Source organism: Equus quagga, chromosome 5 (assembly GCF_021613505.1).
Source record: "Equus quagga isolate Etosha38 chromosome 5, UCLA_HA_Equagga_1.0, whole genome shotgun sequence".
Taxonomy (NCBI): Eukaryota; Metazoa; Chordata; class Mammalia; order Perissodactyla; family Equidae; genus Equus; species Equus quagga.
In genome coordinates this window covers 22,170,705-22,195,254 of record NC_060271.1, presented here as the reverse complement: position 1 = coordinate 22,195,254, position 24,550 = coordinate 22,170,705, and the positions used below count along the sequence as shown (strand labels likewise).

The 24,550-nt window shown below is 36.7% G+C and overlaps 1 protein-coding gene across 5 annotated transcripts; it reads left to right on the top strand.

The window, feature by feature from the left end:
- Positions 1 to 393: 393 nt before the first annotated feature.
- Positions 394 to 22,884, top strand: ZMYM1 (zinc finger MYM-type containing 1). Of its 5 annotated transcripts, none has more exons than XM_046663294.1 (10): positions 394 to 471; positions 8,795 to 8,964; positions 10,098 to 10,170; positions 10,371 to 10,620; positions 15,716 to 15,890; positions 15,981 to 16,193; positions 18,257 to 18,365; positions 19,251 to 19,388; positions 19,575 to 19,612; positions 20,138 to 22,884. In XM_046663294.1, the coding sequence occupies exons 2-10, from the start codon at positions 8,806 to 8,808 to the stop codon at positions 22,448 to 22,450; spliced, it is 3,468 nt and encodes a 1,155-aa protein (XP_046519250.1). In that variant the 5' UTR covers positions 394 to 471; positions 8,795 to 8,805; the 3' UTR covers positions 22,451 to 22,884. The 5 variants fall into 5 exon arrangements, with proteins under 5 accessions (XP_046519250.1, XP_046519249.1, XP_046519253.1 ...); XM_046663293.1 differs by having other exon boundaries at positions 18,212 to 18,365; XM_046663295.1 differs by lacking the exons at positions 394 to 471; positions 10,098 to 10,170 and having other exon boundaries at positions 8,826 to 8,964; positions 18,212 to 18,365.
- Positions 22,885 to 24,550: the final 1,666 nt, after the last annotated feature.

Here is a 24,550-nt window from a genome sequence, read left to right as displayed (position 1 = left end):
CTTTTCCTGAGAACTTACTCTGTACCTGGCCCTTTACTAACATTGCCTTTCTAATCGTCACAGCCTATGACGTAGGCGCTATAGTCATCCCCATTTCAAGGATGAAGAAATTGAGATTTACAGAAATTGCCAAGAGAGCCATCTCTCCAATCTAGGAAATCTAATTGCCCCGCCTAAACTCTGAGTCAATCCCAACGCTACCCCAGCCTTTAAGGGTCCAAATTTGGCTGCCACCCAGATAAGGCTAAGTGCCTAGGCGGCCTTAGGGGCTCTCCCCCTCCAACTTCTCCCACCTCCTTTCCCATCCCAATGCCGCAGTTTGCAAGCCGGTGAGAAGCAGGCGCGCCGGCCGGGCTGCGCTGCGCATGCTCGGCCGCAGAGCACGGCGGGAAAGGGGCGGGCCCGCGGGATGGTTTCGCGTCGCAGTTGCTTTGAGAAACCGCGTGCGGCGGGCGGGCCTAAGAGAAATTTGTAAGTCCCCTGCGGCGGCTCTGGTGTCGGTTTCCGTTCCTGTGCCCTGCGGGAGGTGGGCAGAGAGTTTCGCCTGTGGGAGGGAGGCTGAAGAGTCGGGTCGGGCGGGGTTCCTAGAGACGAGGCCCTGGCTGCGGGCTCCGCCGTGGGAGGGTCGGGAGTTCCGGGTCAGGCCCCTGGGTCGTTTGTCGTCTTCTTTAACGTTGTTCGCAGAGTCGGGGGGCGTCACCCCCCACAGCCGGCGTTTCCCGCCGCCTGCTGCTCCTGCGTCGTAATAGGCTTTCAGCCTTGGGTCTCTGTCCCCCACCTCTGTTTCTAAAACATTCATCTCATCTCACCTGTGGCTCTCCTTCAATAAGCAATGATGTTTTCAAACTTAAAAAAAAAATCATGGAACTCCTTCTGCAAGTAGAGGTGTACACGAGATCTCAGCTGAAAGAGATTAAATGATTACTGTAAAAGTTTGGGGGGAGGGAGGAGGGCGAAAGGGATGAATAAGGCACACGTGTGGTGATGGATGGTTACTAGTCCTTGGGTGGTGAAGATGATGCAATCTACACAGAAATCAAAATAGATAACGATGTACACCTGAAATTTGTATGATGTTGTAAACCAATGTTACTGCAATAAAAAAAGATAATAATTACCGTAAAAGTTTGACTCTTCATCAGTTTGGACTTGAAATTGGGATTAGATGAAGAGGCAATGTTTATCGCTTTATTTCAGTAGGTTGCTCTGGTAGATAGGATTGAGTGTGTCTCGGTTTGCATGGACTGGTGTTTGCAAACGGTAACTTCCAGCTTTATCAGGATGCAATCTCGGCATACTTTTCAATTAAACTGAATCGAAAGCTTGCAAATAGTTAAGTGAATTTTCTCTGTAAGAGTTGAATCCCTAACAAAGCGTGACAATAACTTGTATTCCTCATCACAAATCTAGAAGACAGGAAGCCCTTAAAATTGATGACAAGAACTGTGTTACATTTAGCCCTGACAGTATCAGGACTCAGCAGTTTGCCAATTTAACTCTTAGGTTGAGGCAAGAGCGTTAGAGGATTTGATGCCCTTGCTAAAATAGTGTAGTTGCTTCCAGGGTTTTCTGTGAGTGAACATATACAGGTCAGAATCCCAAAAGGATAGGTGTAAAGCTGTAACCTTCTTTATCTGTAATACAGCGACAAGGAATTGGACTATATTCACCCAGGTGGCAGGAAAAGCTATTTGATGGTCTGTGTTAATCTAGCACAAAGTAATGCTTTGGAAGTCTCCAAAATACTTAACGTTTGTTATATAGCACAGTTAAGTATCTCATTTTATTAATTTTTTAAAGTAAATTTTTATTTAAAAGACGAAATATGAATGAAATGTTTGCTGAACTCCAAAAGCTACTGATTTACAAGATGAAGTTCAAGGTTTTTGGTGTTTGAGGACCTTCCTGATATGACCTATGTCTGCTTGCCCAACTACCTTTCTTTCCGCTAGCACTCTTGGCATTTTATCTTCATTCATAACTCCACCTCTTATGGTTCCCATGTATTTATTTTTACACATGCTGTCCCTTATACCTGGAATATCCCCCATTATTGCTTCATAGACACCTACTTTAAAACCTAGTTCACATTTCACCTTCTGGAATACTTCTTTAACCACCTTCTCTTCCCTCGTTTCTGCTTTGTACCTTGTGTACACTTCCATTGTTGCATACTGTGCTGGGCAGAGTATTCTGAGTGAGACATCCTCATCTGTCTCTGTAACCCCAGGGCCTAGGCACTTCATAAATAGTGGGTCCCCATTGCCTACAGAAGTAAGCTTGGACATTTTAGTTTGGTTTGAAAAGCGTTTAGCTTTCTGCCTCCAGCCTTCCTATCAAGCCAGTAAAGGAGCTTGCAGAACTCAGCTGAGTAAAACAAATCTTTGCGAAGTGTAGCGTGTGAAGAAGTGGCTGTATTGCAAAGAAATAAGAGTTTAGAGTATACGTGCTTCTTGACTCCGGTGGTTTTATTTTTGCTTGTGTCCCTACCACACTGTCTTCATTACTGTAGCTTTAGAGTAAGTCCTCCAACTGCTTTCCTTTGTGAGACTGTCTTGGCTATTCTAGGTGCTGTTTTCATTCTATACCCATCAAGTCATCTTGCAAATTCCACAAAATCTCCTGCTGGGATTTTGATCTGAAGCTCATTTTGGGGAAAAGTGACTTAACGATATTGAGTCAATCAGTGAACATGCTGTTCTGTCTCCATTTACTTAGATCTTCCTTAATTTCTCAGCATTGTTTTGTTTTCAGTGTAGGGATCTTGACATATTTCATTAGATTTATTCCTATATTTGGTGTTTTATGATACTATAGAGAATGGTTATTTTAAAATTTTTATTTTCTAATTGTTTTAGTACAAAGAAATTTAGTTGATTTTTGAATATTGACTTTGCTAAATTTACTTAATAATTCCAGTAGTTATTTGCAGATCCTTTTGGATTTTCTATGTACACAACATACAACTTAAAATAATGACAGTTTTACCTATTCCTTTTCAAAATTTCTACCTTTTTTTCCTTGCATTATTGACCTGAGTAGGACATCTAGTGCAATGGTGAAGAGAAGTGATGAGAGAGGAAATTTTTAAGTATTGACCTCATGTTAGCCTATGATACTGCTAAATTCACTTATTCTAGTAGTTTTTTACTGGAAAGAAGAGGAGATTCCTCAGGGTTTTCTGTATACACAATCCTGCTGTCTACAAATAAGGACAGTTTGTTTACTTCTTCCTTTCCAATCTTTACACCAAACTTCACGAGTATTTCACTTTAGCATAAAGAATTTCCTTTAGCATTTCCACAGTTTAGGTTTGCTAGTAATCACTTCTCATCGTTTTCATTAATCTGAGAATGTCCTCATTTCACATTTATTTTGGAAGGATACTTTTACTGACTATAGAATTTTAGGTAGATTTTTTTTCCAGCACTTTAAAGATAATCCATTGGTTTCTGGCCTTCATTGTTTCTGACAAGAAGACAGCTTTCATTCTTGTTTTTGTTTCTTCATATGTTAATGTCCTTTTTCTCTAGATGCTCTTAAGGTTTTCTTTTTCACTTTCGTTTTCAGCAGTGTGACCATGATGTATCTGGTTGTGTTTTTCTTTATATTTATCTTGTTTATTATTCGTAGAGCTGCTTGAATTTGTGTGGTTTGATATTTTTGTTCATTTGAGGAAATTGTCCAGCCAGTGTTTTTTCAAATACTGCTTCTGTTGTATTGTCTGTTGTCTCTTATTCTGGGACTCTGTTTACATGTGTGTCTGACCTTTTTGCCGTGTCTCACATGTTACTTACATTATTTGTATTTTTATCCTTTTATGCATCAGTCTGATTACTTTCTACTAACCTGTCATCTGGTTCACTAATTTGATATTAAATTCATCTATTTAATTCTTAATTTTCCTATTCTCAAATTTTCGTGACTTTTTTTAAATGAATTTCAGGTCTCTAATGAACTTCTCCATCTTATCCTCTATTTTCTCAAACATATCAAAGTCTTCACCTGATACTACCGATATGAGTCACCTGTGGATCTGTTTCTATTGCCTTTTTTTCCCCTCTTGGTTTTCAGTCACTCTTGTTTGATTTTTTTGCCCATAAATTTTTATTGTGTTATGAACACTGTGGATGAAAAATTTTAGAGACCCTAGATGTCCTTTCTCCAGAGAGGGCCAAGTTTCCTTTAGGCAGACAGATAGTACTCGGAAGTTACATTGATCCTCTTGAGGGTTGGTATTGGGCCTTGTTAGGGCTAGTCTGTTTCGCTTTGCCCTTGCTTGGAGCAAGTGATCTTTTCTCCTGGGATGTGGCCCTGACTGCTAGGGCATGGCCTCCCTGGAGTCTCAGCTCAAAGTCCAGGTCCCCTCTACCCTTGCCGGGCTTAAATTTCAGCTCTGTTCTTAGCTCTGCAAAGCTACTATAATCTCTTCTCAGCTCTTTAGCCTCCCAAATGCTATTTTCTGCTAGTTATTTTGGAGTCTTCATCTGTAGAGGTGCAGTTTAGGAGTCCGCTAATGAGCGGAGGAAGGGATATTTCCCTCCACTCCTGGATTGTGCCTCTTGAGTTCCGACGACTTTGACAACCCAGAGCTCCGGTCTCCTTAGTCGGTACGCTACTGTTTTGTACTTGGGCTTTTTCGTCTGCCCTGTTCTGTAAAGTGCCCTCAGGGGTAAAGCCTGTTAATTTTATAATTGTTTCCAGTGGGAGATTTTAGCATGCTACTCTGTTACTCCTAGATTTATCAGTCTTATTTTTAATTCATACCAACGTGATAAAATCTGGAGCTGAGTGGTTTATTAGAAGCTGAGTAGGATTTGAATAAGCAAAAATGATTTTGCAGGTTGGAGAACAGTATGAGCACAAGTATAGTGGGGAGGAATTAAAAGATTAAGGTGAAGCAGTTTGAAGCTTCAGGTTTACATAAGCAATGTTGTACTAATTTTCCAGGAGGAAAGTGTGTACATTCCCTCTGGAGTTCTGTTTGTGTGTCTAGAAGTCACTCCTGATGGCTTGCAATTTCCTTGTGGTCTCATGTTTTACTTTAAAAATGAATGTGAATTTTGTTTTCTGCTTCATAATATATTCCTCTTTGGTTTAAATTCAAATGTTTTAAATTACTTATTACCAAGTAGTATTAAGCAGGAGGAAGACATGCCACATTTATTTTATGACTATTAATACTCTCCAGCATTTGTGGTTTAGCCCCAGTTTGGAAAGATGGGTGGAACTGTATTAAAAAGAGGTCTTTAGGACTTATTTTACTCTAACGTGCGTCTTGTTGGAAAAGGAACTACAGGCATACCTTGGAGATATTGCATGTTCGGTTCCAGACCACTGCAGTAAAGCAAATATCTATTGGTGATGACGGCTCAGGATGGTTAGTACTTTTTAGCAGTAGTTTTTTTTTTTTTAAGATTTTATTTTTCCTTTTTGTCCCCAAAGCCCCCCAGTACATAGTTGTGTATTCTAGTTGTGGGTCCTTCTAGTTGTGGCATGTGGGACAGCGCCTCAGCATGGCCTGATGAGCAGTGTCATGTCCGGGCCCAGGATCCAAACTGGCAAAACCTGGGGCTGCCGAAGTGGAGCTTGCAAACTTAATGACTCGGCCACGGGGCCGGCCCGTATTCATATATGTTTTTGCTCTTTTTGTTTTTCTCGTATCTATATACCATTTTCCCCTGCCTCAGAAATATATTTTAGATTAATTACATTTTCAGGATGCTTTCCATTATTTGCCTATTTGTGTGATGACCTACATATTTGAAGGAATTCCAAGATGCCAAAGGTCATAGATTCTTTATTTTTAATTGATGTTTAGATTTGCATAGTATATTTACTTAATGACAATCTAGCAGTTAATTTCCAGTAAGTTTTGCTTTGCTGGTTGTGTGTAATGCTCAGATGGGCTGAGAAGAGGCGTTACAAGCTTCTGTTGCACTTCACAATCAGGCCTTATTTATTTAATTTTCTGCCTGGGGGTAGGGCTTTTCAGTAAAAGCTGAGTTAAAGATCAGGGTGAGGTAGGTGGTGAATCCCAAACTCAGAAATAAAAGATAATGGCAGAATTCCTTTGGTTTTTTATGTATTAACTCTGAATAAAACCATAGACCTGGAATTACTCCTGTAAGAACTTTAACTTATCAATATCTGTTTTACTTATCTCATACCAACTATAATCATTAGTTGTGTCAACTTAAAAGGCAAATTTGCCTGTTATTTTACCCTCAAAGTGAGTTTATTCGGGAATAGCCAAAAGAATTGCAATTCTGGATGTGCATGCTGAGGCGAACCATAGGCAAATCCAGACAAGAAAGGAAGGGAGCTTGCTTTTATAGAGAAAAAGAGGGGTAGGCCGGGCTATTCTATACAAAAGTCCATTGGAGGAAAGTAACCCTTCAGGGCGGCAATGGCTTCTCATTGACTGAGCTTTGGCATTTCTCACTGGCTGGGCTGTTGCTGGTTGGGGAGAGAAATCTTCCTTCAGTAGTAAAGTAGTTGTACTTCTTGTGAGAGATGCAAGCTGTCTCTTTCTGTTTGGAGTAATTGAGGATGTATGATAGGGCTTGAGTGCTCCCCCTGCAGGCCTTTCCAACTCCAATTTAGTTAAGGTTTTTTGATTAATTTCCAGTTGTGTTACAAAACAAAACTGAGTAAATTGGAAGATCTAATAGGCTTTATTCAATGATTCACAAATTGGGCAGCATCCCATCTAACAAATAGAAGGACTCTCCAAGGAGTTGTACAAGATAGAAGGCTTTTTATAGGCAGAAAAAGGGTGGGACAAGGAAGTTATTAGCAATAGAAAATACTGTTTCAAGCAAGGTCACTTCCCTTAGTGGGGAAGGCAGGAGGTCTTATTGTGCAGATTACAATGTCACTGGTGTTGATCAAGAAGTTCCAGGCTGATTGGTTTAAAATTCTACTGCTGAGAGGCTGAAACTGCAGTTAGGTTAGATATTAAGTCTTGGGGTTTAACACAAGTGACTCCATTTTGGGCTTGTTTGTTTTTAGCAGTTATGAAGCCCTTTTTGAAAAGTATCTGTTTGTCTTGAGGGTGATCAAGGAAGGGGAGTGAAGGAGACCTGTATGCTGCAGCCAAGCTAGGGTGGCAGGAAGGGAAAGAGTTCCAAAGGACTTAGAATTGGAGATGGCAGCTACCAGAAAAATGGAAAATAGACGTGAGTTAAGGAAAAAGAGAAGCCAACCCTGGTGGTCTAGTGGTTTAGATTCGCTACTCTCACCACCGAGACCTGGGATTTGTTTCCTGGTCAGGGAACCACACCACCCCTCTGTCAGTTGTCATACTGTGGCAGCCACACGTTGCCATGATGCTGAAAGCAGTGCCATTGGTATTTCAGGGTGGAGAGGTTTCAGCAGAGCTTCCAGAGTAATACAGACTAGAAGGAAGGACCTGGCCGCCCACCTCTGAAAAAATTGGCTGTGAAAACCCTACGAATAGCAGTGGAGCATTGTCTATGGCACGGGAAGATGAGAGGATGGTGCAAAAGGACCAGGCAGGGCTGCTGTCTGCTGTGTACACAGGGTCATTAGGAGTCAGAATCGGCTTGACAGCACTAACCAAAAAACAATAAGGGAAAAGAAGAACACAAGGAACCAATCCATCTTTGAAAAAGAGGCCTTGTGGCTGAGTAATCAAAAGGATCCTGTAGCTCCTCAAAAGTCACAAAATGGAATTCTTTTTTAAGCCTGAATGCACAACAATCTTTTATATTATGATTTTGAGTTTTAGCTATCTATTTACGAAAAAGGAGTCCATTGATTGAGGGGTGCAGGCATGAGGTGTAATGGGAAAATGGAATCAAGACATATTTAGAAGGTATATTTGATCCAATTTTGTGATTAGATGTGGGGACTTGGGGAGACGAGGAACTTAGGACTACCCCCTAGATTTCTGGCTTGGGAAATTGGGTATATGTGATAGTGCCGTTTACCAAGAAAGAAAACGTGTGTAAAGCAGGTTTATAGGGATAATATAACAATATAGTTTTAAGTCTCTTGATTTTGAGGGACTGGTGGAACATCCAAGTGGAGATAATTAATAGGCAATTAGGTATATGGGCCGAAACTCAGGAATGTAGGGGAAAATCAGCCTGTAGATGACAGTTGAATTCAAGGTTGTGCCCATAGAGCAAGTGAGAGGAGTCCTGGGGAATTGTGCTTTGGAGGAACAAGTGAAATAAGTGTTTGAGAAGAAGACTGGCAAAGAAATAGGAGAAATAGGTCTTGGAGCCATAGGATTCACGGAAAGAGAGAATTTCAAGGATGAGGGAAGGAGTGGTCAGAGAGAGCAATAGTTTTAGAAGTTGGATCCCTGAATGTATTTAAGTGTTTATCTGAGAGGACCAATAAGCCGGGAGGAGGAGCTGGAGATGCAGATAGTAAAGGGCTCTATAGGAGGGCAGTGTAGGCGAGCCACAGTGAGTACAGGTGGTTGGGTTAACCTCAGATAGAAGGCATTACATTTTCTAAGACTATTTGATAAGTTAAAAGTAAACTTGCAGGTTTGGTGGTTTTATGCTATAGTTAGGCCTGGGGGCATAGAAATGGAGAGACTAGTCCCAGAAGAAAGCGTAGAGTTGTATCTACTGGAGAGGTATAAAGCAAAGTTATATTGGGAAGTGATAGATGTAGAGAAGGATGCCAGTGTCGGTACTGTGAAAGAACCTTGAGGCCAAGCTGTCTAAAGACCCTTTTGTGCTTCTAGAAAATTACCATATTTAAAAAGACTGATTGAAAATCAGACTCTTTATCAGTTTATATTTTATTTTAGGAATCTGGAAAATGTTCCCCAAGAAGAAACCCGTTAGTTTGGAACTGGAGGATTCCTTTGCATCAGATACTAAGATGAAAGAACCACTGGTAGATAGTGAATGTGACAAGGCAGTGGCACCACAACTAGGGGGGCTAAATGAAATTAAGACGGAACTCGACAATGCTCAGGTGAATATTTTACCTTATTTTCTTTTTTATAAGAGCAGCATTTAATTATAAAATTTAGTTATGCAGATGCTGGTTTATTGGTTGAAAATGTTAAGTCCTATCTTCCCCCAAGCAGTTGATCAAATAATACAAGGTATGTCCTGTTTAAGTGCCATAGCGAGTATCTGCGAGAGTGTGATTTCAAAGACGAAGGAACTGTTTGGAATTGGGTTTGGGGATTGATAGAAGAAGTGCTTAGGATATTCTGGGCCTCAAGTTAACACATTTTTGTTTTCATTTTTCTTAACTTGAAACAGTACAAATAACCAGTTATACGTTTTTATGCTACTGCTTCTATGAAGTACATTTTAAATTCTTAGTTTCTTTCTTTATAATTTTTTTATCCAAATTAGTTTCATGTTTATTAAATTTTTTAAGACGTATCGCATGCTAAAGAACAAATAAAGGGTAAACTGACTCAAGCTGTGAGTGTTCTCTAAGTAGGGCCAAATTTCCTTTGAATGTTTGTGTATGAACCAGTTGAAATTTCTACTGAAGCAAAAAGTAAATTCAGTTTTAATTAATTTCTAGTATTCTGTTCAGCAATAGGCCTAAAGTAAATCGGTATCAAGTACAGATATGACTCCCATCGAGTCGGTGACAGTGGGGAATGTTGTCCATCTAGGAAGTATCTGTCGCTTCTTCAACCCATGGACGTTCAAACGCGTAGATCGAGTTTAGGTGGATTACCTGCTGCTCTGAAATAAGTCTTCCTTTGTCAGACTGCTTCAGCCCAATCTAACAATTTTTGTGTTTAAGGTCTTTATGAAGACAATTAGCTGTTAGTGATTAGAATAAGGAGGGAAAATAGGTGTCGTTATTGGGTCTGTCTCTGCTCTATTTGTAGTAGCTACTGAGAGGCTGTGTTCACAAAAATTTTTGAAGTCACATCTAGGTAGGTACGATAGAAAATAATACAGTAGTTGATTGGTGTTATCAGCCAAAGGTCACCAAAAAGAGAGTGCTTACATATGTACCATGGTTCGATTCAATTATATAGTTCACTGCACAGGCTTGAGCAGAATTGATCATTTTCTATAGAATGACTGGTTGTTTTAGACACATCGTATTCATTATTTTCAACTCTTTTTTAGGAGTATTGTCAAGCCCAACAGCCCAAAACTCAGGAGAATGAACTGAAAATAAATACTGCGTTTTCAGACAGTGGTAATAGAATTATTTAAGTTAATATTTATTCTGACCAATATGGTAGCCAATTTATTCTACTTTTTAAGAATGCCTTTGAATAGTGCATTGTTTGTTTTGGGTTTCAAATCCAGGAGAAGTAACCTCTAACAGAAAATGAAAGAAGCATAGTTCATTCTTTGTAAATACTAATTGTTTCCCTTCCTGTTTTGTGTTTATAGCTTCGCAGTTGACTACAGGCATTCAGCTTTCTCTGGCATCATCTGGCATGAGTAAAATGCTTCCTTCAGTTTCAACCGCAGCTATTCAGGTTTCCTGTTCTGGTTGTAAAAAAATTCTTCAGAAAGGGCAAACTGCTTATCAGAGGAAAGGGTCCACTCAGCTCTTCTGCTCCACACCGTGCATCGCTGAATACATTTCATCTGCCAGTTCACCAGCAACTCCCAAGAGAACTTGTTCTAACTGCTCAAAGTATATAATTCTAAATTACGCCCCCTCTTACTTCCCTGTATAGATCTTGATCAGAGTCTTGGTTGTAATTTTCTACGTTTTCATTTTTTCTGAAGAGGTATCACCTTGGTTTAGTGAAAAGAAGCTGCTGCTTCTTTCAGTTCCTCTAATAGATTCTTCAGAAAGTTTTTTTGTTTATTGAGAGATTTGCAGAAATTAAAATGAGTTCTGTTTATCATCAACTTTAAATAATATGACTTCCAAAACTTATTTTCCTACTTTTGCATTTGGAATTCTCTTTAAGTAGGATTATTGTATGCCCATTCTGTTGTATCATTTAACTGTATAGGGAGCAATTACTAAAAAATTAACTATATAACAGTTATTTTGGATCCTCTAAGGTATAAAATTATATAATGTTTCTCTTGTAATGGTAAATGAAGTTATTTAATTCTTTTGAAAAATTGAATAGCCATACGTAAACATAGATGGATGAATGTAAACTTTTCAAAATTTCTGTGAGCTATCATTGCAGTCTTTGTTGCCAACTTTTTTACATATGCGAGGCACTTTAGATGCAGAGAAAGGAAGTAGTAGTAATTTCATAATTAGTGAAAAATGTCCTGAACTTCAAACTCTACCCTGAGATATAGAAAGGATCAATGCTTTGAGAGTCCTTATTGTACCTTAGTTGTGGTCTCTTAGTGCTCGTTAAATGCTAATGCTAAAGTTTTAAATGTTGTTGTTTTAGAACAAGAAATATAGAACAGGAAAACACATAGGCCACCAATTTTGCTTCTAAGTGTAATAAATTCCTTTCAGATAATGCCTTGTTTTGGAATCACATTGCCGTGTTTGAATCTTGCTTCCTTCATTTACAGTTACATTTTGCTACTCAAAGTGTGATCCCTGAGCAGCTGTCATCTGGAGCTTGTTAGAAATGCAGAAGCTCAGGTCTTGCCCAACCCTATTTAATCAGAACTGCATTTATCCCTAGGTGATTCATATACATGCTAAAGTTTGAAAAGCATTGAAAACTTCTTAGTCTTCCTATCTGTTTTGTTAAATGTACATAAGAATGATGAGCATTAAATAATATATTTAAGGGATCAGAACAATACTGGCATGTAATAAGAACTCACTAAATGTTAGTTAGCACTATTATTCTCTTAACAAACTCACAAACCCTTTTTATTGGTTGCTTCAGCTCCTTGTTTGGCTGCTGCTTGAGTTCTTACCCGCTGGAACTCTATTTACCTTTCTCTTGTGCTTTTTCAATACTGTACTTTGTCTTTTTTCTCTTTTGCTATGCACTGTATGGCACTCTCTTTAGCCTGCTTTCTTTCTCTGCAGAACCATAAAACTGGAAGGGACCTTAGAGATCATCCAGTCCAAACATTTTCTTTGGGTTTTGAGGAGACTGAGGCCCTGAAAAGTTAAGGCATCATGTTGCTATGTTTGGAGTTTACCCATTATACATCTTCAGCAGATGTCCCAGACAGATTGGAAAGGCTGAAGAAGGAAAGATTTAGTGCGTAAGTTGTTCTCTAAGGCAAAGAAATCCAATATGAGCAAAAATATGAAGGAGTTTTCCTTTGGAATAAAATTTTTTTGATAGAAAATACTATTGTACAGGTTGGCGGAAAAGTGGTAGTAATGCTTGGACTAGGAGAGGCTATCCATCTATTGTTGAGAGTAACCTAAGCTTTTTTCAAAACATTTTATTCTACATCAGTTAGCCTCTGGTACTAATACATAGTGCTCAAGATTTTAGCTAATTATCAGTTATTGTTGAAGTTTCTTTTATGGCAGTGATTTGAAATCTGTTTTGAGTTAATGTAGTTTTTGTTCTAATTCATGGACCAAATGAAAGATAGCTTTGAAAATGACAGTTTAAATATTAGAAAAATAAGATTTTTTTTGAGAACTATATATTTAAGAAGTGTTGTTTCTGCACTTTAGTATCCCAGTGAAAACTGGCAAGAGATCCTGAAAGCAATCTGTAGGGTTCAAAATAGGCCCATGCACTAATGCTATAACACTTATTTGTAGAAAAGTTGTTTAGACCTATACTCAGAGTTTGTTTAAGCTGTTTTTAGGCACTTTTAACAAAATTCGTTTTTGATTTTTTATTTATAAGGCCTTAAGGAGATTAGAAGCCAGCACTCTAGTGTGCTGATAGCAGTAAAAACCAGTAAGCGTTTCAGACTTCCATGCTTCTGCCGTTGCAGTTCTTCTGCCTCCCTTTGCATCTGACTCATTTCTTTCTGTCTTAAAGGCCTGCCTCAAATATCTTTACCTCTTGTCTATTCCCACACCATTCCCTCCTCTCCTCTTACTACCCCCCACCTACCTAGATTAGTTATTTCATGGTGTGTGTTTTCCTAGTGTTCATAACTCCTAAAGCATTGATCATAAAATTAATGTTTTCAAAGAATTGATATTGCCCCAGTTAGACTATGAATCTCTTGACATCAGGGTCTAGATTATACTCATCTTTATATCCCCAAGGCCTGAACACTACCTGGCACACAGTAAATCCTAGAAAAATTTTTGTCAAATGAAGTACAAGGATAGCATAATTCAGATGCTGCATTTAGAGCTATATTTTAAACCAGTTAAATGACTGATGTGATAATGAAATGCACCTGTTATTTTGGGTACCATCTGTTTAAGAAGCAGAAAGATCATAATACACTAAAAATGTGTAAATGTTGAAGTGTTAAAATAGTGTTTATTTCAGGAGTCTTTCATCTGGAAAACTATTATCCTGAAAGATTGATATTCTGAGCGTTCTAGATAGCCCGGTATCTTGGTATTTCCTGTAGCAGCAGTTCTCAAATTTTCTGGTCTCTGGACCTGTTGACACTATTAAAAATTATTGAAGACCCAAAGAGCTTTAGTTTATGTAGGTCATATCTACCAATATATACTGTGTTAGAAATTAAAACTGAGAAATTAACTGTGACTAACTCATTTAAAAGTAATAAACTTCAGTGCCTGCTGACATAAATAATATTTTTATGAAAAATAGCCATTTATTGTTTTTAACTTAGTGAGAAGAGAAGTTTTAAGAAAACGTTAGCAAGCATTGTTTTATCAGTTTTGCAAACCATTTTAATATCTAGCTGGGTTTTCATATCTGCTCCTGCGTTCAGTTTGTTGCAAAATGTTGTTTTGGGTGAAATCTGAAGAAAAGCTGGCCTTACAAATATGTAATTGGAAAAGGGAGGTGTGTTTTAATAGCCTTTCAGATAATTCTGGCTGCTTTTCTTTGATACTACACCAGAAAACAAGTAGTGATTTCTTAAAGATTAGTTGCAATGTGGAATCTGAAACCATATCAGTGAATTTTTTATACTGTTAACGTTAAAATTCATTGGTCTATTTGTACTTTGTATGGTTCTTTCACCCATGAATGATTAGCAGTATATGCTGTCATCATTTGGAAAATATTGGTTCACTGAATTATGCAGATCTTCCAAATGTTGACATATTTCATTATGCAATATTTTAAAAATCACGTTTTGTTAAAAAAAAAATCATCACTAATCTCACCAGGAAAGTCTAAGTGTTGGAAAACGATCAAGCTGGAGGTGGCAGATACAATTTTTCCAAAATTCTAATTTTCAGTGAAAGCTCAAATTTTATCATTGGCAGTGAATATTGGCGGTTGTTTTCCTTGAAGTACCGGTTTTACTTTATTCATTTTTGAGAAAATAATCTGCCAGATACCCAATTCTGGATAAATTTGTCTGATAGTTCTTTCAAGTAAAAATGTGTTCTCTGAAAATAATCTAACTCAGGTTGTAACTTGTATCATTCCCACATGAGCTTTTCCTTGAGATGACCATTGTACTTGGGTGTGCAGGGGAAATACTTCATGCCTGTGTCCCATTTCATCACACAGAATATTAGAAAGATGTACTCAAGGATCAAGTAATAAAGTGAATAGTTTTTACAGCAAATGAATGGCAGTGAATAACAAACACTAGTACATTTTGGTGCCACTGCCTTGATTTGTGCTAAAGCTCTGGCAGTTTTACCCACCATTGCTTTTTTTCCCTCCCAGTTTATTGAGGTGAAATTCATATAACAAAAACCATTTCAGTAGCATTTAATAAATGCACAGTGTTGTGCAACTACGACATCTAGTTCCAAAACATTTCTATCACTCCAAAATAAAAATACCTTATCCATTAAGCAGTTTCTCCCCATTCCGCTCTCCTCTCCCCTTGGCAGCCACCAATCTGTTCTATCTATGGATTTATCTATTCTGGATAGCTCATATAGATGGAATCCTACAACATGTGACCTTTTGTGCCTGGCTTCTTTCCCTTATAATGTTGTTGGCGTTCATCCATGTTGTAGCATGTATATCAGTACTTCATTCTTTTTTTTTAAATACCTGAACAATATTCCCCTCTGTATATACCACAGTTTGTTTATCCATTCATTCATTGAGGGGCATTTGAGCTGTTGCCGTCTTTTGGCTATTGTAAATAGTTCTGTTAGGAACATGTCTGTATGTGTACTTTCTTGAGTACCTGTTTTCCATTCTTTGGATTATATACCTAGGAGTGGAATTGCAGGGGCCCACTCTTGCTTTTGCATCATCAGTTCAAATGTCAACACAGTGAAAAAGGCAAATAACATCTTAATATTATGGAAATAGTTTTGATCTTGTGAACCCCCTGAAAGTATCTGGGAGATCCCCAGGGATTTGCAGAGCATACTTTGAAATCCTCTATCCTGTAGATTCCAGAGTTGGTCAGGTATGATTTCTCATCGTCATTCTATTATCACTAACACCAACTAATACAGGCTAGATAATCCTCAAAACTGCTCTATCAGATGGGTTTTACATTCCCACTTTACAGATGAGGAAATAACATTTAGGGAGTATAAATGATTTATCTGTTGTTACTTAATATAAATGGTAGAACTAGATACCCAATTGAGATCTCCTTATTTCAAGGCTGATGATGTTACACAGTTCTTTAGGGAAATGAAACAATAGGAGAGAGTTATTTGAGGGAGTGATTTAGCTTATGAAGAGAAAGAAATGATAACTGTGGTAAAAATGTTTAATGGTACTCTTGTTATTTATTTTTAGAGACATCTTAAATCCAAAGGATGTGATCAGTGTCCAGCTGGAAGATACTACCTCTAGCAAAAGTTTTTGCAGCCAATCTTGTCTTTCATCATATGAAGAAAAAAGAAAACCATTTGTTACCATATGTACTAATACCATTTTAGCCAAGTGCAGCATATGTCAGAAGACTACTGTTGTAAGTTGCATTTTTTTTTAACCTTTAGGAACTCTGATTATTCTGCTTAAATATCAGAGTTTTTACTGAATCTTTTTTCTTCAATCCTAGATTCAGTATGAAGTAAAATACCAGAACATGAAACATAGTCTTTGCAGTACTGCCTGTTTTTCAAAGTTTCACTCTGCTAACAACCTCATCATGAACTGTTGTGAGAACTGTGGAGCTTACTGTTACACCAGCTCTAGTCTGTTCTGTATACTTCCGATGGAAGGACAGTCTCATTACTTTAGTAATTCAAAGAGTGTTACAGCATATAAGCAGGTATGAATAAAGACCATTGGCACAAAGTGAGGACCACTCCATTTGAATCTGACTGCATAGGAATCAAATGAAAAATCGGAGATTGAGTTCCTTCCGTTGGTTGCCTTGTGAGTGGTTCCACTTTAGAAAACCATGGGGATATGTATTTTAGTACCTTTGGGAATAGTTTCAGTTGGTAAGATGGTGAAGGAGATGAAATAAAAGACCACTGACAGCTCCTTCTTGCATAATAATTCATGATAAGTGCGGTATGGAGATTTTCCTGAAGAATCTCAGGGTGATCATCTTATCTTAAAGAAAAGGCAAGCAGTTTTTAATTCCATTTATTTAATTCTTACACCTGAGCAAGGTTAAGATGACTCTTGTATGTCAAATGCTTTTTCTGAATCAATCATGGGAGGAAATAAACCAATGAGAAATCATCCCCTGTTTCTAATAGGAGAGCCTTGATTGGGTGGTTCTGAGAGCAGTGAAGCTGGCCCTACTTTGGTGGACTGAGTGAGGTGAACACAATTAGTGATCTGAACCCCTTTCATGAGATGGAACTGTCACATATCTTGCTTGTTCAGATGATGCCTTCAGACCTAATATGAATTCTTCCTTAAAAATAAGCAGTTGAAGATGGGATTCTCAGCAGTTCAAATAGGTCATTTGTGAGCCATATGTTATCCATGGCAGAATACCCACACCATAAGAGTATCCTGCCTTGGGAACAGAAATGGGAGAATGGAAGCCTTCTTCCGAAGGCAAGAAATGCTGTTCCTTCTTTTCCTTCTTTATGCCTCACACTCATTAAATAGGCCTTATCCTATTTAAAGGCCTACATTGAGTACTCAGTTACTCAGCCTGTGTGGTGGGGCAGGGCTGACCTGGATATACTGAGTGAAAAAGCACCATCTAACCCTCTGCCCTGCATGGAAGATGTTGTGTGCTAGTGATAATGGCGAAGACCCACTGCGTTAGTGAACTGTAATCAAGAATTAGAAAAATGTTCAAATTTATGAATCTAAAAACAGGGTGTCTTTTTATTTTAAAAAGTGGATTGTTTTGTATAATTGTAGTTATTTTGGCCACATCTTCTTCATAGAGTATATTAATTTAGTATTAGCTTTCCTGTATGAATAATAAATTAATTATAAATTATGCCACTAATGTTGCTTAATGTTAAATATTGGTGAATTGTTAGGGGTTTCTCAAAATATAAAAATTTATACTAATGATAAAAATAGAAATTTTCAAATTATACTCTACTTTTTGTTTTATTGTTCCTTTGCCAGTATTCTGTTCTTTCACAGAAAAGGAAAATCTGTATAAGTTATTTTCATTTGTCTTTGAACTTTGTGTGCCCAAAAGCAGTTCTAGTTCATCGTTGCTGTCGGTGTTAAGTTCAGGAATAACGGTTCGTGTTTCACTAGAGAGACTAGGTGGTGAACCTCACAGTTTATATCCTTTTCCTTTGCACACTTACTGCTTACTGAACGCACTGTATTTTGTACCTCTTACTGCTTGTATACTGCTTTCTTACAATATGCTTGATTTACCATGAAGTTACCCTAGAAAAACAGTGATTCCCACAGCATCTTGTAACATGCGTTAAGCATCCTTTTCTGGCTCCTCCTTAGCACGAATAGAAGGCTTTCCTGAGTTGATGCCCAAGCTGGCGTTGAGGAAAGACCTAGAATTATAACACTTTGTTTATTTATCCAGTTGGCTTTGATTACCTGGAATGATGAACATCTTCTATGATCACTTTCTTCACTGCTTGCATATGTATTATTACTGCTACTAATAAATCTGACATATGATATAAATAGTTATCTAATAAACCAGTTTCCTTTATTTTAGTCATTGCAATCAATAGTGCCTTTTATTCTGGTTTTTAAGAAAGTGTAAAATGTGACTTCACTGTCGTTATTTGTAATATTTCAGCTAAGAGCAGTGGTAGTGGGTTTGTTTTTGTTTGTTAGCAGTGTATCTCATATACCAGGAATATGAATATTATTTTAATCTCTAAACAGAAACCAGCTAAAACACTTACATCTGTTCTTTGCAAATTGTTGAAGCCCTCAGATGAAATGATTGAGACTACCAATGACTTGGGGAAGACAGAGCTGTTCTGCTCTATTAATTGTTTCTCTGCTTACAATAAAGCTAAGATGGAATCTTCTACAGGTAATATTTGTTTAGCAGTTATCAGAGGCTTAGTAGTTTGAAGAATATTATCGCTTTCCTTTACTTTATAACCTTGATTCATTTTCCAGTTAAACCAACTTAAAAGTCAAAACAATCCAAAACTTGTTGCATTGTTCGCCAGTATTTCTGTATAAAAGTAAGGCTGCGTTACCACCAGAGATTTAATATTTATTTGTAGAGATTGTTGTCTTAGAGCATAAAATCTTGTACTTAGCCCTGCTTTGTAAAAACAAGGCTATTAGTTACATTTTTCACATGAAGTAGAGCTAGTTGGAAATACTTTGAAATTCACTAATAAAAAAGCACAAATAATCTAGAGCCAACTAAGTATTCCATCAGAGAGCCTCATATAGGTCCCCTGGTGCTGATTACACAGACAGTAGAGTGAATGATGCCCCTGGGGCTTGTACATCATGCGAACTGGCTTATTAGAGAAAATCTCTGCAATACTAGCTTAAACATGAACCCAGCTCCATTCATGTTGAGGTTTCTGAAGCCTGGCAGAGTTAGAAATGATATCCATGTGGAGGTTCTGTAGGAATCTCTTTTCTCTTCTTCATGGGTAATTTCTCGGTGAAGATTTGCTTGAAATTTCAAGCAATAGTATAAAAGAACTGAAAAATTGTGTGCAAAGGTAAAAGATATAAAATGATAGGAGATGCAAATTATCGATTTAATGTTGTTATTAATGTTAGTCTAAAGAACCTGGCTATCCCTAAGCCCTAATAAAAATTACTCCAATACTCAGCAATACCTAAAGCCATTAGATATTTGCATTGTTTGTTCAAACACTTGTTATTAAACAGCACTTTGCGATTGATTGATACTGCCTGGTTTATGAGAAATCTTTTTTTTTTTTATCAGTAAATGTTTCCTTGGTGCATAGTGCTTCAACGGAGCTTCTTTCTCCAAAGAAAGATACGACTCCAGTTATAAGCAATATTGTGTCATTGGCAGAAGCTCATGTTGCCCTGCCCATCATGAACTCTGATGTCTTACAAGGTAAAAAGTGATGTGAAGATATTTGACATATATAACATGCATACTGTTTTGCCGTACTTGATGAATCTGTGCATATTCTAAGTTTGGTTTTATTGCCTGATATGAAATAAGCAGTTATAGTTTATGATGTTATTTTGTAGACTGTAGTATAAGATCTTTAATTTATGCTCTGGTTTATTTTAATAGGTACAGTTTCTTCGGTAACAGCAAATGTCATCGCAGATGTAAGTTTTAGTCTTAATTTTTTTTGCTACTGTCTTTTTTCAGCTGCTTTTGTGTGTGTGTATTCGTTTATATATATGTACATATATGTATAAGCTGTATTCATTCCCATTTTCATCCTAGAGCTCAAAAAAGTAGAACAATAAACACCTTCTGCTGTTCGCATTCAATTTCCCAGATCTCGTTTGACTTGAAATTGTTAATAAGAATATTTAAACAGAAGTATTACTAGTCATAGTTTTTCCTTTGGATTCTTTATTTTTAAAATATTGATTAAGCAATTCTAATTACCTGAACAATAAAAATTATTTTTATTGCAATTACATACTTAAAGATCCTTTGAACATTTAATGCTGAATCTAGATTGCAAATAAATAAGTTATAAATAATTCTTAATGTTTCCCCCTAGTGGAGCTCATACTGTAACTCACCTATTCATTTTATTGTGTTATTAGAATAGATGTGTTCAACGTTTTAATTGATTATTTGAAAACTGTTAAATGTTGTTTTATCATTTTCTCTCAAAGATTTCTAAGAGTTCACCCTGTGAATCAAATAGTAGTGTTGCTCATAGTAGTGTGGAACAGCCAAGCCTTTCACCATCTTCATCAGTACTCGGTCAGCATACAGTTGGCTCCAGTATAGAAGTACAGAAAGATCAAGTGTCAAACCAAGATGCTACATACAATATGAAATCTGTGAAAATAAGTGATGGACTGTGTCACTCAAAATTTACATCCAAAATACAAAAAGTTAAAGGTAAATCACGAAATACTAAAAAATCTTGGCGTTCAAATTTTCAGCATTTGGGAAACAGTATTAAAAAGGATATGATGTTCTGTTATTCATGCCAGTTGTTCTGCCAAAAAAAATGTAGCTGTGGGGGAGAGTCACTTGCGGCCCAAGGAATTTCTAATTGGAAAAAAACTCTGGAAAAATTCAGAAAGCATGAAAAAAGTGAAATGCATTTGAAGTCATTGCAATTTTGGAGGGAATACCAGTTTTGTGATGAAGCTATCAATGCTCACTTATCTATTCGTGCAAAAAAGATTGAAGAAAATAAAAAGTACCTAAAGCTTATAATTGAAAATATTTTATTTTTTGGAAAGCAGTGTTTACCCTTAAGAGAAAATGACCAGTCTGTTTCATCTGTGAATAAAGGCAGTTTTTTAGAATTGGTAGAAATTAGAGCAAAAGATAAAGGAGAAGAAATATTTCGACTTATGAATTCGCAAGTTGACTTCTATAATAGTACACAAATTCAAAATGATATTATTGAAATAGTAAAGACTGAAATGTTGCAAGATATTGTGAATGAGATCAATCTCTCCTCAGCTTTTTCAATAATATGTGATGAGACCACTGACAGTGCCACTAAAGAACAGTTTTCAGTTTGTGTAAGATACCCACAAAAAACCTCAAAGGCTATCTTGATTAAAGAAAGGTTCTTGGGTTTTATCGATGTTGAGGAGATGACTGGGACCAGTTTGCATAGGGCTATCAGAACTTACCTGCAGCAAATTGGAGCTGATTTGAATAAAATACATGGCCAGGCCTATGATAGTACCACTAATTTGAGGGGAAAATTTAATAAAATCGCAGCAGAATTCAAGAAGGAAGAGCCAAGAGCTTTATACGTACATTGTTATGCACATTTTTTGGATTTAGCGGTGATTAGGTTTTGTAAAGAAGTAAAAGAACTCCGAAGTGCCCTAAATACTCTCAGTTCTTTGTTCAACACTATTCATATGTCTGGGGAAATGTCTGCAAATTTTCGAAACATTTGTAAGCTAAGTCAAAACAAAACATGCAAGAAACATACATCACATTCATGTTGGACAATCCATGATCGTACATTACTATCTGTGATTGAGGGTCTTCCAGAGATTATTGAAACACTGGAAGTTGTATCAAGCCATTCTTCAAACACAAGTTTGGCCGATGAATTGAATGATTTGTTGACATTGGTTTCCAAATTTGAATTTATCTTTTGTTTGAAATTTCTTTATCGGGTGCTAAGTGTTACAGGAATTCTTTCCAAAGAGCTTCAAAGTGAAACCATAGACATTTTCTCCTTGTCTTCAAAAATAGAAGCAATTTTGGAATGTTTATCATCTGAAAGAAGTGATGTGTATTTCAAAACTGTCTGGGATGGAGCAGAGGAAATATGTCAGAAAATAACCTGTAAAGGTTTTGAAGTTGAAAGACCTTCTTTTCAGAAAAAAAGAAAAATTCAGAAAACAATAGATCTTGGCAATTCAGATAGTATGTTTTTTCCTACCTCAACAGAAGAACAATATAAAATTAATATTTATTACCAAGGATTGGATACTATATTACAAAATTTAAAATTATGTTTTTCAGAGTTTGATTATTGCAAAGTGAAGCAGATTTCAGAACTGTTATTTAAATGGCATGAACCATTAAATGAAGCAACAGCCAAACATGTCCAGGAATTTTATAAACTTGATGCAGACATCATTCCAGAACTTAGATTTTATCGGCAATATGCAAAGCTCAACTTTGTCATAGATTATGATTGTATCAATTTCATCAATCTTGGCTATTTGTTTATTCAGCATGGTCTTCACAATAATATTCCTTGCATATCAAAGCTATTATATATTGCTTTGTCTTGGCCGATTACTTCAGCAAGTGCTGAAAACTCATTTTCTACACTGCCCCGTCTTAAAACATATTTATGTCGTACCATGGGACAAGTGAAGCTTAGTGGCCTGGCCCTAATGGCTGTTGAGCAGGAATTGGTAAATAAACTGATGGAGCCTGAAAGACTGAATGGAATTGTGGAAAAGTTTATCCATCAGATGAAAGAAATATAGTACTTATTTTGAATTTCCCTAAAAGAATTTTGTATTTCTGTTGGGCTGTTACAGTTTTTATTCCAAAATTTTGTCTTTTAGGAAAAATTTTTTCATCAAAACAAGTAACATTTAGTTCAAAATTCAAAAAACATGGAATGATATGCAGTGAAAAATTCCCTTCCTTTTTGTAGCCCAGTTCCCCCTCCCTGAATTATTATGTGTTTCTCAAGTGTCCTTCTGGAGATATTTTTCATAAATGGTACCATGCAGTGCACACTGTTCTTCAGCTTGTCTTTTCCACTTAAAATGCTATTTTTGAGATTGTCCCATATCAGTATGTAAAGAGGTTTTTTAAAAAAAAAATAAAGATTTTATTTTTCCTTTTTCTCCCCAAAGCCCCTTGGTACATAGTTGTATATGTTTAGTTGTGGATCCTTCTAGTTGTGGCATGTGGGATGCTGCCTCAGCGTGGCCTGACCAGTGGTGCCATGTCCGCGCCCAGGAGGCGAACCGGTGAAACCCTGGGCCCCCAAAGCAGAGCGAGCGAACTTAACCACTCAGCCACGGGGCGGCCCCTGTAAAGAGTTTCTTGATTCTTTTTTTTTTGCAACTGCATAGTATTTCATTGTATGGATGTACTAATATATTTGAGCAGTCGCTGCTGACAAACAGTTTAATTCTTTCCAATCTTGCTATTGTAAATAGTGCTGCGTTTAATAACCTTTTTCATAGATCATACTGCACGTGAGTTACTGCATGATAAAATTTTAAATTGGAATTACTAGGTCAGAAGATTTGTGCATTCTTATTTTTAATAGACGTTGGCAAATAGCTTTCTGTAAGGATTGTGTTGATTTACATTCCTACCAACAATGTGTAAGATTGCCTGTTTCCTCAGATCTTTGTTAAACAGTGTTATCTAACATTTTGATCTTTGCCAGTCTGTTAGTTGAATTATGGTATTTTATTCTCTGGAGGTTAAATCTCAGTAGAATTTTGTATTTTCACTCACAAATAAGCTTTGGTATCTGTTTGAGCCATTGGTATTTCCTTTTCTGTGAACTGTCACATTTAAACATTAAAACTCTAAATATTGTAGTGTTTTTGGTTGACACAATAGGAATTCTTAATCTTCTTTATGAAAATATAGCTTTTTCAAATAATGCCAAAAGAAAGGACTCTTTTTCTGTCTTTATACTATAGAAAAGTTTAAATAACAAAAGAAATCTGTTCCTCAAAGATTTGAAAGAATTTAGTGGTAGATATATCTAGGCCTGAAATTTTATTTTTTTGACAGAAATTTCTCTGCCACTTTTTCCCTTACTGTGTCTTTCTCTCTCTCATCAATTTTTATAATTTGTCATTTTTCTAGAAAGAGCATCCATTTCATTGAGGCTTTCTTTTCAATGTGTTTGTTTAGAGTTGTAGAAAGTGTTCTCTTAATTTCTTCTATATACCTTGACTGACTTTCTTCATTGATCATCTTCTGTACACATCTTCTTTCTTGATTAGGTAAACTAGTTATTTATTTTATTTAGTTGTTTTTCGTATGCATTCTTAGATTTATTTATCAATCCTACTTTACTTTTTAAAAAATTATAACTGATTCTAACATATAAAAATACAAAGAATGTAACAAGTAGTCTTTAGTCCTGTTAAATCCTAACATTTTGCCATGTTCCAGATTGTTAACTTCAGAAATAAAATATTACAGATTTAGTTGAAGCTCCCTTGCAAATCTTTTCCTGATAACATTCTCTTCTCTTTTCCCCAAGGCAACGATTATTTGGAATGCATCATTCCATGCACGTATAATTTTATACTTAACACATAGCCTTGTTTCACATGTTGATAAACTCTATATAGAACTTTATATAAGTTGCATTGTACATATCTTTCTGTGATTTGCGTTTTTCACTTGTTTTTGAGATTTATACATGGATTTCTAGTTCATTTATTTTAACTGCTGAATAATACTCCATTATATGAGTATGCATGTTCATTCTTTCTCTATATAAACAGACATTTTGTATTGTCTCTGATTTTGCACTTTTATAATACTCCAGTGAACATTTTTATATGTAGTATGCATTTATATATTCAACAAATATTTATTGA

Coding starts and splice junctions, on each gene's coding strand:
- ZMYM1 (XM_046663293.1), top strand. CDS start 8,806: ATGTTCCCCAAGAAGAAACCCGTTAGTTTGGAACTGGAGGATTCCTTT. Junction 10,621..15,715: donor ACTTGTTCTAACTGCTCAAA/GTATATAATTCT, acceptor ATTTATTTTTAG/AGACATCTTAAATCCAAAGG. Junction 15,891..15,980: donor TATGTCAGAAGACTACTGTT/GTAAGTTGCATT, acceptor CTTCAATCCTAG/ATTCAGTATGAAGTAAAATA.